Source organism: Hemitrygon akajei, chromosome 21, assembly GCF_048418815.1.
Source record: "Hemitrygon akajei chromosome 21, sHemAka1.3, whole genome shotgun sequence".
NCBI lineage: Eukaryota > Metazoa > Chordata > Chondrichthyes > Myliobatiformes > Dasyatidae > Hemitrygon > Hemitrygon akajei.
The window spans coordinates 69,775,982-69,789,795 of record NC_133144.1 but is presented as its reverse complement, the minus strand read 5'-3'; the positions used below and the strand labels follow the sequence as shown (position 1 = coordinate 69,789,795).

The 13,814-nt window shown below is 47.4% G+C and overlaps 1 protein-coding gene across 1 annotated transcript in view; it reads right to left on the bottom strand.

Annotated features, from left to right (window-relative positions):
* Window positions 1–3,307: 3,307 nt before the first annotated feature.
* The window catches only part of dusp13a (dual specificity phosphatase 13a), a 28,041-nt gene continuing 17,534 nt past the window's right edge, over window positions 3,308–13,814 (bottom strand). The window contains exons 2-4 of the mRNA XM_073025726.1: window positions 7,630–7,794; window positions 5,277–5,497; window positions 3,308–3,973 (exon numbers count right to left, since the gene is read on the bottom strand). Coding sequence (XP_072881827.1) covers window positions 3,771–3,973; window positions 5,277–5,497; window positions 7,630–7,793 — 588 coding nt within the window. The 5' untranslated portion in view covers window position 7,794 and the 3' untranslated portion in view covers window positions 3,308–3,770. The remainder of the gene's footprint in view (window positions 3,974–5,276; window positions 5,498–7,629; window positions 7,795–13,814) is intronic.

Below are 13,814 nucleotides of genomic sequence, written 5' to 3'. Positions count from 1 at the left end.
ATGGTGAAGAGAAAGGGAGAAATGACAGTCCCCTGTGGAGCCCCAGTGCTGCTGACCACTCTGTCTGACACACAGTGTTGCAAGCGCACATACTGTGGTCTGCCAGTCAGTTAATCAATAATCCATGACACCAGGGAAGCATCCACCTGCATCACTGTCAGCTTCTCACCCAGCAGAGCAGGGTGGATGGTGTTGAACGCACTGGAGAAGTAAAAAAACATGACCCTCACAGTGCTCGCCGGCTTGTCCAGGTGGGCGTAGACATGGTTCAGCAGGTAGACGATGGCATCCTCAACTCCTAGTCAGGGCTGATAGGTGAGCTGGAGGGGGTCTAAGTGTGGCCTAACCATAGGCCGGAGCTGCTCTAGAACAAGTCTCTCCAGGATCTTCATGATGTGGGAGGTCAATGCCACCAGTCTGTAGTCATTGGAGCCACTGGGGCATGGCGTCTTCGGTACAGGAATGAGGCAGGACGTCTTCCACAGCACAGGAACCCTCTGGAGACTCAGGCTCAGGTTGAAGACATGGTGAAGTACTCCACATAGCTGGGGGGCACAGTCTTTGAGCACCCTGGGGCTGACACCATCCAGGCCTGCAGCCTTGCTTGGGTGGAGACGTTTCAGCTGTCTTCTCACCTGTTCAGTTGTGAAGTCCACTGTGGTGGTTTCAGGTGGGGGAGTGGTGTAGTCATGAGAGCAGGGTGGGAGGCTGTGAGGAGAGGTAGGAGGGGAGAGTGGAGTATGTGTTGGTTGGGTGCTGATAACAGATTAATCATGTGGGGGATGGGCAGGGGCCACAGTGTCAAATCTGTTGAAGAACAGGTTAAGTTCATTGGCCCTGTCTACACTGCCTTCAGCTCCTCTGTTGCTAGTTTTCCGGAACCCAGTGATGGTCCTCATCCCACTCCAGACCTCTCTCATGTTCTGCTGGAGTTTCCACTCAAGCTTCCTCCTATACCTGTCTTTAGCCTCCCTGATCTTGGCTTTCAGGTCCCTCTGTATTGTCCTCAGCTCCTCCCTATTTCCATCTCTAAACGTCCTCTTTTTAGCGTTCAGGATGTCCTTAATGTCCTTTGTTACCCATGGCTTGTTATTTGAATAACAAAGGACAGTTCTTGCCGGAACACTGCAGTCCACACAGAAGTTGATGTAACCAGTGATGCACTCAGTGAGCCCATCAATGTCCTCTCCATGTGGCTCACAGAGTGCCTGCCAGTCTGTACATCCTTTCTAAGATAAGAGGCCCAAACCTGTTCAGAATACTCCGTGAGGCCTCACCATTGCTTTATAAAGTTTCAACATTGTATCCTTGCTTTTATATTCTAAACCCTCTTGAAATGAATGCTAACATTGCATTTGCCTTCCTCACCACAGACTCACATGCAAATTAACCTTTAGGGAATCCTGCACAAGGAACCCCAAGTCCCTTTTACAACTCAGTTTTTTTTTGTATTTTCTCTCCACTTAGAATATAGTCACCCCTTTCATTTCTTCTATGACAGCACTGTATTCCATCTGCCATTTCTTTGCCCATTCTCCTAATCTAAGTCCTTCTGTAGCCTCTCTATTTCTTCAAAACTAACTGCCCCTCCACCTATCTTCATAGTGTCTGCAAATTTTGCAACAATGCCATCTATTCCATCATCCAAATCACTGGCACAAAAATAACTGGTCACAACACAGACCCCTGTGGCATACCACTAGTCACCCAGCAGCCAGCCAGAAAAGGCTCCCTCTATTCCCACTCTCTACCTCCTGCCAATCAGCCACTGCTTTATCCATGCTAGAATCTTGCCTGTAATACTATGGGCTCGTAGGTGGTTAAGCAGCCTCATGTGTGGAACCTTGTCAAATGCCTTGTGAAAATGCAAGTACACAACATCAACCGATTCTCCTCCGTCAATCCTGCTTGTTATTTCTTCAAGGAATTTCAACAGATTTGTCAGGCAACATTTTCCCATGAGGAAACCATGCTGACTACGTTCTACTTCATCATGTGCCTCCAAGTACCCTGAATCCTCATCCTTAATAATCGACTCCAACATCTTCCCAACTAGTGAGGTCAGCCTAACTGGCCTGTAGTTTCTTTTCTTCTGCCTCTCTCTCGTCTTGAAGAGTGGAGTGACATTTGTAATTTTCCAGTTGTCTGGAACGATTCCAGAATCTAGTGCTTCTTGAAAGATCATTACTAATGCCTCCTCGATTTCTTCAGCCTCCTCTTTCAGAACTCTGGTTCAAGTGACTTATCTACCTTCACTCCTTTGTTTCCCAAGAGCCTTCTCTCTAGTTATAAGTTCACACACTTCATGCCCCCTGACACCTGGGACTTCCACGATACTGCTGGTGTCTTCCACAGTGAAGACTAATGCAAAATGCTTATTCGGTTCTTCCGCCATTTCGTTGTCCCCATTGCTACCACTCCGGCATTGTTTTCCAGCGATCCGATATATTCACTCTCGTCTCTCTTTTACACTTTATGAAGAAACTTTGGGTATCCTTTTGTTAAGAGGAGGCCATGGACTGTCCTGTCAGAACGGGAATGGGAATAGGAATTAAAATGGTTGGCCGCTGAGAAATTCCGCTTTTTGCGGATGGAGCGGTCTCGCCAAGATGAAGGAGGCCGCTTCGCGAGCACCAGCTGGCGCCAACAGCTTCGCAGATGAAGTGTTACAATCTCATCTGGCAGGACTGTTTGGGACCCTGAATGAAGGTAAATGGACAGGTGTAGCATTTCTAGGGCTACGTGCCAGGAGGGAGAATAGTCTGGAGGGAAAATGGACAAGGAAACCACAGAGGGAGCGATCCACGTAGAAAACGGAGAAGGGTGAGGGGAGGTGGGGTGGTGAAGATGTGTTATCATGACCCTACACTTATCTCGGGGAACTATTCACCCCACCTGCGATGTAGAAGTCCAAACAACCCCATTCTAACCCTAACTCACAGCCGAAAGCTGACCCAACTGGTCACGCCAGTGTTCACGGAGTAAGTCGTATCTGTAACCTTACGTGGTGTGGCCGGTCACCTGTTGAGCGGAATAGAATAAGCACCATGCAGCCGAAAGTTCCTCGAGGCTGTGGTCAGCAGAAGACTGCGGCGATGTACTCGCCTGGGGTGTCTGTACCAGATCTACCGAGCACCAGAGCGAATATCAACATTCATTTTATCGACAGTCAATTTCCATCCATTTTTGTTGCTGGAAGTCACGGAAACATCACCCTTTGTCACGCTAGGACAAGCACGCTACCTGTTCTAACTTGGGAGAGTGAATGTAAAGCGACTGGCAAGAACCAAAACATTTACAATAAATCGTTGGACATTTGGTGCTTGTTGTAATTTTTATTATTCCGTCTAAATTAACGTACAATACAAGTTAATTTGCCACCAACGTTTGAAATAGTGGGAGAAATTATATGTTAGGTGCCCTGTTCACTGGGATGTGTTGCCGATCTAAGCAATACTTCAAATGTCGTCAGTGACACCAGCCACGTGTTTCTGGAAGAACCGCGCTCCCTTGGAAAGGTGCACGGAATCTCCTTTCTCCCCAAAGCAACCGTAGTCTAAAGCACAAGTGAGCAATCTGTGCAAGTGCCGGAGCACCAGTTCCTTCTACTGAATCAAAGCGCGGCGACCGCATCTGTAACTAATACACTCAGGTGAGAGCAGAGGCGAGGTGCTGATAAACAAGGTGTGTCAACGTGCACTGGAAGAAGAAGGTTGATAAAGTTTTGTTCCTCTGGTGATTGTGGCCCAGTGACGTCGCCGTGTCAGCAGTCATCTCCCCCTCCTTTCCCTCATCAGCGCTCTATCCAGTTCCCGAAGCTGCCCGAGGAAGCCGTAGTTCGGCGAGATGTTTCTGTGCGCGCTTACGGTTTTAATGGCCTCGACTAGCGTCATCTTCTCACAGATCATCAGAAAGGCGAGAACTAGAGTGGCCGCCCGGCTGATCCCCATTGCACAATGAACAAAAACTTTACCTGCAGAAGGAAGGAGATAGAGAGATCCGTCAGCGGCCGAGGGCAGACCCCAACAATTCCAATTACGCGCATTTCTTTTGTCACGTTCCTCACCGCGCCAGTATCCTTCAGTAAAGCTAGTGGAAACCTCTAAAACTCACAATTTAGACCATAAAACGTAGCAGAACTAAGCCATTTGGCTCGTCGAAGAATTCATTACCACAGTCCGCTATGGAGGCCAAATTATTGGATAAATTTATAAAGGAGGTTGCTGATTAGTCAAGGTGTCAAAGATTACGGGGAGAAGGCAAAAGAGTGAAGCACCTCTCCACCGGCCATGAAACGGAGGAAAGCGTCCGTCCCCCTGGTACGCGGGTAACTCCACCGCGACTCACTGCCGTAATAACTGCGCTGATCTTGTGCCGATGCGAGAGATGTGAAGCTCCTTTGCTGACTGCGCGTATCTCGGAATTTACCCTGCGATTGTGAGAAGTTGCCGTAGTTTCCGTGCTTTAGAGATAGGGTTTGCCGGGCAAACGGATTGTTTAGTGCGCAGTTGGACGGAAACGCTCGGCCATATTTCCAAATCATCGTTGACACTTGTTTCAACAAACCCTTTATACTCTCAGCTAGTTTGCTCCTGCTTTGAATCAAAAGGTGATTGAAGAACCCTTGCACCTCGAGTCTTGGAAGTGTCAGTTGCAGTTTATGGTTTGAATTCTCGGGAGTACATTGTGGAGAACGTTAGTGTGGAATGAGTTTGGCAATTAGATGCTCTAACTCCACACCAGGCACAGCCACGCACCTACCGGACGTGAAGGACTTTGGGCCTGTACTCAGTGAAATTTAGCAAGATGAGTGGGGATCTCATTGAAACATTTCGGATGCTGAAAGGCCTAGACAGAGTGTAAATGTTGAAAGGATGTTTCCCATGGCGGGGGAGGGCATAGCTTCAGGATAGAAGGGTGCCCATTTAAAACAGATGCTGAGAATTTTTCTTTAGCCAGAGGGTGGTGAATTTGTCTCTACAGGCAGCTGTGGAGACCAGGTCATTGGGTATATTTATGGCAGAGATTGATAGGTTCTTGATTGGCTGCAGTGGAGAAGACAGGGAGTGGGGTTGAGGAGGGGAAAAGGATCAGCCGTGATTGACTGGCAGAGCAGACTGGATGGGCCAAATGGCCTAATTCTGCTGCTGTGTCTTATGGTCTAAAGACAGCCACGGATCTCTCGGGGGTACGGACTGAGGGTCTGCAGACAGAAATGTCAAAGAAAAGTGTCTGGCTGATTCCAGTGGACACCACATGACATCACAGTCACTCACCACCCACGGTGTTGAGGCCAGCTCTGATAAACTTTGCAGCTGGGTAGAAGAAGGGAGCCATGTCGAAATCTGTCGCATCGAATGCCTCAATTCCATAGTATTGTATGTTCATATCCTTGTAGTAAGCGGCTCCGGTGTTAATGTTGAACTTGCCATGGGCAGCATTGAGGACATGTGTGATACCCAGGCTCTGTAGCACCCACTTATCCCGAGCGGTCCGTCTGCAAAGTTTTAAACCAGTACTTCATTCAGAGTAGAACCAACCACCGCCCCCTCATCCTGATGCTGCGTTTTCCCAGAGACCAATGACTTCACACCCCAGGCAGAGAGGTTCCAACTAAACCTGGTTACCAGGTTGTCCAGGCCCTGGTTAGCGGTACAGTCAACAGACCCTCTCCTACTTTAACCAATGAAATATGAGGAGGAAATGAAGGGAATTTGAGTCAATCCAAGGACATTATGAGGAATAAAGAAATATCAGGAATAAAGAGTGCGCTGAAACAACAACTGAGCTAAGTGGAGAGAGTCGCTATTTCAGAATAGTTCCCTTCTTTGTCTGGATGTCTCAAGATGCTGGAAATCCAAAACTTGGATTTCAAGAATATAAATATCCTTCCCACACAAGTTTTGCCCCCCTGACCTCTCCCTGTCCCCTCCCTTCCCCACGTTCCCACACTCCCTTCCCCTCTCCACTCCTCCCCTACCCTGCTCTCCACTCCTACTCCTCCCCTCCCTTCCCTCCTCACCCTTTTCTCTTCCATTCCCTTCCCATGTTCCCATACTCCTCTACCCTCCCCACCAATCCCATTCCCTCCCCTCTCCACGTTCCCACACTCCCAATTCCACCCTGCTGTTCCACTCCCCTCAATACGCTCCCATGCTCCTCTGCCCTTCCCTCCCTTCCCCACATTCGCACACACTCCTCCCCTCCCCTCCCATCCCCTCTTCTCCCCTCCCCTCCACAACCTTCCTCTCCCCATTTTCCCACACCTGCCTGCCCTCTCCATCCCTACTCCTCCCATCCCTCCATTCCCCTCCCCTCCCCACATTCCACACTCCTCTCCCCTCCCTCTCCACGTTCCCACACACCCCTCTCCTCCTCTCCCTTCCACATCCCTCCCCTCCCCACGTTCTACACTCATCCCCTCCCATCCTATCTTCTCTTCTCCCATCCTATCCTCTCTTCTCCCTTCCTCTCCCAATGTTCTCATGTTTCCCTCCCATGCTCCCCTTTTCCTTCCCCTCCCCTCACATTCACTCCCCTCCCATCTGCGTCCCACTTTCCCACACACTCATCGCCTCCCTTTCTGTTCCCACACTTCCTTTTGCTCCCATTCCCTTCCCCTTCACTCCCCACTTTCCCACAAACCCCTCTATCCCCAGCCCTCCTCTCTTCTTCCCCACATCCACTCTATTCCCCTCGCCTCTCCTCCACTCCCCTCCCATCTCCATGTTTCCACACTACCCTACCCACCCCTCCCCATCCCTTCCCTCCACTCCTCCCCTCCCCTCCACTCTACGTTCCCACCCCTCCTCGCCCCACTCCTCCCATCGTCTCCACTCCCTTCATCTCGCTATCATCCCTTTCCCTCCCCTTCCCACCCATCCTCTACCATTGCCTCCCCTACCATCCCCTTCCCTCCCTTCCACCACTCCCCCACCCCTCCCATACCTTCCAATTCTCTCCCCACCATCCCCTTGTCACACCTCCCCACCCATTCCCTTCTCACATTTCCACACTCTCCACTATGCCCCTCACCTTCCCAATTTCACACACTCCCCTCTGCTCTCTTTGCCCTCCACTCTTCTCACCACCTCTCCCCAGCACTCCACTCCCCTCCCCTCTACTCCCCATCCCTCCCCTCACCTCCTACATTCTGATACTTTCCTCCCCTTCCCTTCTTTCCCCTCCCATCCCTTACCCTATCATCAGATCCCCTCTGCTCCATGCCTCTCCTCTCCACTTTCCTCCACTTCGATCTTCACCCCATGTTCTGAGACTCCCCTCCCCACTCTAGTCCCACACTCCCCTCCCTTCCCCTACCCTTTCATTGGTTCCTTCTCCTCTCTCTTCCCTCTCCTTATGCTCCCATACTCCCCTCCCCTCCCATTTCCTGCTCACGTTCCCACATTCTGCTTCTGTTCCCTCCCCCTCCTACATTGCACACTTCCCTCCCCACATTATTATATTCGCCTGTATGATCCCTAGTGCCACTAAGGTGGCCACCAGCTAATGTAAGGAAGTATGATGGTTGAAATGGCAAATGTGCCAGTACCAGTGGCATTGTGCAGATCTGAGCATTTCCCACCAGTAACTACTCCCTAAGTTTCCAGATAAAAGAAGGGATCTTACGCATCTCCCAGGTGAAGGTTTGGCCAAACTTGGTCCACATTTCCCGAGGACGCTCTGGTCCAGAGACATCGCTGAAGTTCTGACATGGTTGGAGGCTCATAGTCATCTTTGTTTGCACTCTGTACACTGTAGCGATGTGTGAGTGTGTGGGACGCACCTTCCATGCTGAAATACAGAGAGTAACGCCATTTCCTCATGCTGTAAAACACATATTTATGCAGAGCTCTTCATAAATTTTATTGTATTTCTTCATTTTCTGTAAACGTTTGCAAGAAAATGAGTCTCCAGGTAGTAGATCAAGTTCAATTTCAAATTTGTTGTCAAAGTATGTATATGTCACCATATACTACACTGAGATTCCTTTTTTTTGTGGGCTGTCATTAAGTAAGAAGTTGTTATGACATCACTCACCAGATTTTCAGTCTCTCTCCTACATCAGAATCAGAATCAGGTTTATTGTCACCGGCATGTGACGTGAAATTTGTTAACTTAGCAGCAGCAGGTCAATACAATACATAATATAGAAAAGAAAAAAACTAAATGAAAATAATTATGATAAATAAGTACATCAATTACAGTATATGTGTATTGAATAGATTTTAAAAACATTCAAAAAACAAATACTCTATATTAAAAAAAAGGGAAGTAGTGTCCAAACATTCAATGTCTGTTTAGGAATCGGATGGCAGAGGGGAAGAAGTTGCTCCTGAATCACTGAATGTGTCCCTTCAGGCTTCTGTACCTCCTACCTAATGGTAACAGTGAGAAAAAGGCATGCCCTGGGTGCTGGAGGTCCTTAATAATGGACGCTGCCTTACTGAGACAGGACTCAATAGACAATAGACAGTAGGTGCAGGAGTAGGCCATTTGGCCCTTCTAGCCAGCACCACCATTTACTGTGATCATGGCTGATCATACACAATCAGTACCCCGTTCCTGCCCTCTCCCCATATCCCTTGACCCCGCTATCTATAAGAGCTCTATCTAACTCTCTCTTGAATGCATCCAGAGACTTGGCCTCCACTGCTTTCTGGGGCAGAGCATTCCACATATCCACCACTCTCTGGGTGAAAAAGTTTTTCCGCATCTCTGTTCTAAATGGCCTACCCCTTATTCTTAAACTGTGGCCTCTAGTTCTGAACTCACCCATCAGCGGGAACATGCTTCCTGCCTCCAGTGTGTCCAATCCCTTAATAATCTCATATGTTTCAATCAGATCTCCTCTCATCCTTCTAAATTCCAGTGTATACAAGCCCAGTCGCTCCAATCTTTCAACATATGACAGTCCCGCCACTCCGGGAATTAACCTTATGAACCTACGCTGCACTCCCTCAATAGCAAGAATGTCCTTCCTCAAATTTGAAGACCAAACCTGCACACAATACTCCAGGTAGGGTCTCACCAGGACCCTGTACAGCTGCAGAAGGACCTCTTTACTCCTATACTCAATTCCTCTTGTTATAAAGGCCAGCATGCCATTAGCTTTCTTCACTGCCTGCTGTACCTGCATGCTTGCTTTCATTGACTGATGTACAAGAACACCTAATCTCGTTGTACTTCCCCTTTTCCTAACTTGACTCCATTTAGATAGTAATCTGCCTTCCTGTTCTTGCCACCAAAGTGGATAACCTCACATTTATCCACATTAAACTGCATCTGCCATACATAGAAGATTGTTACATAGAAGGTCCCACATAGAAGATTGGTGGGTAAAATCAAAGCTCAGGGCATCGGGGGGAAGGCATTGACATGGATAGAAAACTGGTTGGCAGATAGAAAGCAAAGGGTAGCGGTGAATGGGTGTTTCTCGGAATGGCAGGTGGTGACTAGTGGGGTGCCACAGGGCTCGGTATTGGGACCACAGCTGTTTACCATTTACGTTAACGATTTGGATGAAGGCATAGAACATAACATCAGCAAATTTGCTGATGATACTAAGCTGGGTGGCAGTGTGACATGTGATGAGGATGTTAGGAGAATTCGGGATGACTTGGATAGGCTGGGTGAGTGGGCAGATACTTGGCAGATGGCGTTTAATGTGAATAAGTGTGAGGTTATCCACTTTGGGAGTAAGAACAGGAAGGCAGATTATTATCTGAACGGTATAGAGTTGGGTAAGGGAGAAATACAAAGAGATCTCGGAGTCCTTGTTCATCAGTCACTGAAGGTGAATGAGCAAGTGCAGCAGGCAGTGAAGAAGGCTAATGGAATGTTGGCCTTTATTACAAAGGGAATTGAGTACAAGAGCAAGGAAATCCTCTTGCATTTGTACAGAGCCCTGGTGAGACCACACCTGGAGTATTGTGTACAGTTTTGGTCTCCAGGGTTAAGGAAGGACATCCTAGCTGTAGAGGAAGTGCAGCGTAGATTCACGAGGTTAATTCCTGGGATGTCTGGACTGTCTTACGCAGAGAGGTTAGAGAGACTGGGCTTGTACACGCTGGAATTAAGGAGATTGAGAGGGGATCTGATTGAAACATATAAGATTATTAAGGGATTGGACAAGATAGAGGCAGGAAATATGTTCCAGATGCTGGGAGAGTCCAGTACCAGAGGGCATGGTTTGAGAATAAGGGGTAGGTCATTTAGGACAGAGGTAAGGAAAAACTTCTTCTCCCAGAGAGTTGTGGGGGTGTGGAATGCACTGCCTCGGAAGGTAGTGGAGGCCAATTCTCTGGATGCTTTCAAGAAGGAGCTAGATAGGTATCTTATGGATAAGGGAATCAAGGGATATGGGGACAAGGCAGGAACCGGGTATTGATAGGAATTGATCAGCCATGATCTCAAAATGGTGGTGCAGGCTCGAAGGGCCGAATGGTCTACTTCTACACCTATTGTCTATTGTCTATTGTCTATTTGGCCACTCACCCAACCTGTCCAAGTCACCCTGCATTCTCATAACATCCTCCTGACATTTCACACTGCCACCCAGCTTTGTGTACTATTCTTTTGCTATTCACATACCTAAAGAAGCTTTTACTATCCTCCTTTATATTCTTGGCTAGTTTACCTTCGTACCTCATTTTTTCTTGGCGTATTGCCTTTTTGGTTATCTTCTGTTGCTCCTTAAAAGCTTCCCAGTTCTCCGGTTTCCCGCTCATCTTTGCTATGTTATACTTCTCTTTTATTTTTAAACTGCCCTTTACTTCCCTCGTTAGCCACAGCTGCCCCTTACTCCCCTTAGGATCTTTCTTCCTCTTTGGAATGAACCGATCCGGCACCTTCTGCATTAATCCCAGAAATACCTGCCATTTTTGTTCCACTTTTTACACCAGGCACTTCCCTCGACCAGGCCACTTCCCGACAGGCCTGACACTTCCTTACAGACTCCCTGAAGATGTCCTGGGTATTTTGTAGGCTAGTACCCAAGATGGATCTGACTAGATGTACAACCCTTTGCAGCTTCTTTCGGTCCTGTGCAGTAGCCCTCCCCCATACCAAACAGTGATACAGCCTGTCAGAATGCTCTCCACAGTACATCTATAGAAGTTTTTGAGTGTATTTGTTGACATACCAAATCTCTTCAAACTCCTAATGAAGATAGCAGCTGCCTTGCCTTCTTTATAACTACATCGAAACGTTGGGACCAGGCTAGATCCTCAGAGATCTTGACACTCAGGAACTTGAAACTGCTCGCTCCCTCCACTTCTGATCCCTCTATGAGGATTGGTATGTGTTCCTTTGTCTTACCCTTCCTGAAGTCCACAATCAGCTCTTTCGTCTTACTGATGTTGAGTGCCAGGTTGTTGCTACGGCACCATTCCACTAGTTGACATATCTCACTCCTGTATGCCCTCTCGTCACCACCTGAGATTCTACCAACAATGGTTGCATCATCAGCAAATTTATAGATGGTGTTTAAGCTATGCCTAACCACACAATCATGGGTATGTAGAGAGTAGAGCAGTGGGCTAAGCACACACCCCTGAGGTGTGCCAGTGTTGATCGTCAGTGAGGAGGATACGTTATCACCAATCTGCACAGATTGTGGTCTTCTGGTTAGGAAGTCGAGGATCGACTTGCAGAGGAAGGCACAGAGGCCCAGGTTCTGCAACTTCTCGATCAGGATTGTGGGAATGATGATATTAAATGCTGAGCAATAGTCGATGAACAGCATCCTGACGTAGGTGTTTGTGTTGATTCATCACCACTTTTGATTCAGCCAATGACAGTTGTGTCATCAGCAAATAAATATGATCCCCTCCCCTCTTAAATATCTTAAATATGATATTGGAGCTGAGTTTAGACTCCCAGTCGTAGTTATAAGGTGAATAGAGCAGGAAGCTAAGTACACAACATTATGGAGCACATGTGCAGTTGGAGATTGTGGAGCTAATGTTGCCAATTCAAACTGACTGGGGTCTGCAAGTGAGAAAATGTAGGGTCCAATTGCAGAAGGAGATGTTGAGGCTTAAGGCTTGGAGCTTATTGATTAGTTTTGACAGGATGATAGTGTTCAATGTAAGAACATCCTGATGTCTACATCTTTACTGTCTAGACGTTCTAGAGCTGAGTGAAGAGTCAATGAAATAGTATCTCCATTGTATCATTTAAGAGAAGTTTGGATAGGTACATAGATAAGAGGGATATGCAGGGCTATGATCCCTGTGCATGCAGATGGGAATAGTCAAAAGACCAGGTCAGCATGGACTAGATGGGCTGAAGAGCCTGTTTCTGTACTGTAGTGTTCTATGGCTTTATGACTTTAGAGATCTATGAAGTTTTGAGGGAGAGATGGCAGAAGTTTTTTTCCCCAGGACAGGTGGGTGTAGAATTGGAGGGCACAAGTTTTATGTTGAAAGGTGAGAAATGTAAAGAGATTTGAGAGGCAACCTTTTCTATGCAGAGGGTGCTGAATGGAATGAGCTGCCAGGGGAGATGGTAGATGTGGGTACAATTAGAACAATTATAAGGTATCTGGACAGTAGAGAGTTTATAAGCCCAAAGCAGATGGGGATCATGGCCAGTATGGAGAAAGTGGGTCACTGCACCTGCTTCTGTGCTGCACGAAACTGGGATTCATTGAGGACTTGTAATCACTGACGGTGAAACTGCCTGTCCTATGTCTCCTCCTGAAGCTCAGCATGTCTCAGTACATTGATCAGAGGTAGTTGTGACTCAGTTGCCTTGGGTGTGGGGGAAAGGATTTGAGTGGGAGGGGGGTAACCCCCATTTTGGAAGTCAGTGGGACATCCTCCATCTTGCAAATTCAGGCCAAAGAACCACTGGGCAAATTTAACCCTCTGGTGGGGGGGGGGGGGGGGGGGGGGAAGGGAGTAAATCATAGAATGATAGAGTCAAGAAAAGTACAGCACAGAAACAGGCCCTTCAGCCCATCTAGTCCATGCCAAATCCATTTAAACTGCCTACGCCCATCAACCTGCATCGGAACCATATTCTTCCATACCTCTACTGTCCATGTATCTATCCAAACTTAGCTTAAATGTTGAAATTGAGCTCACATGCACCACTAGTGTTGGCAGCTTGTTCCACACTCTAATGACCCTTTGAGTAAAAATATTTCCCTTCATGTTTCCCTTAAACTTTCACCTTTCATCCTCAACCCTTGACCTCTGGTTGTAGTCCCACTGAACCTCAATGGAAACAATCTGCCAGCATTCATCATATATATGCCCCTCGTAATTTTGTATACCTGCATCAAATCTCCTCTCAATCTTCTACATTCTAATGAATAAAGTCCTAACCCATTCAATCTTTCTTTATAGCTCAGTTTCTCCATACCTGGCAACTTCCTTGTAAATTTTCTCTATACCCTTTCAACCTTATTTGCATCTTTCATTCTCCCCTCTGCCATCCACCTACCTTAATCTAGATGACCAAAGCCTCACCAACATCTTATAAGACAATAATATATAGGAGCAGAATTTGGTCATTTGGACCATTGAGTCTGCTCCACCAGTTCACTATGGTTGATCCAATTTTCCTCCAAGCCCCAATCTCCTTCCTTCCCCTTGTATCCCTTCATGCCCTGACCAATCAAGAACCTATCAACCTCTGCCTTAAATATACATAAAGACTTAGCCTCCACAACTGCCTCTGGCAAAGAATTCCAGATTCACAACACTCTAGCTAAAGAAATTCCTCCTAATTTCTGTTCTAAAATGACACCACTCTATTCTGAGGCTGTGTCCTTTGGTCTTAGACTCACCCACCATAGGAAACAT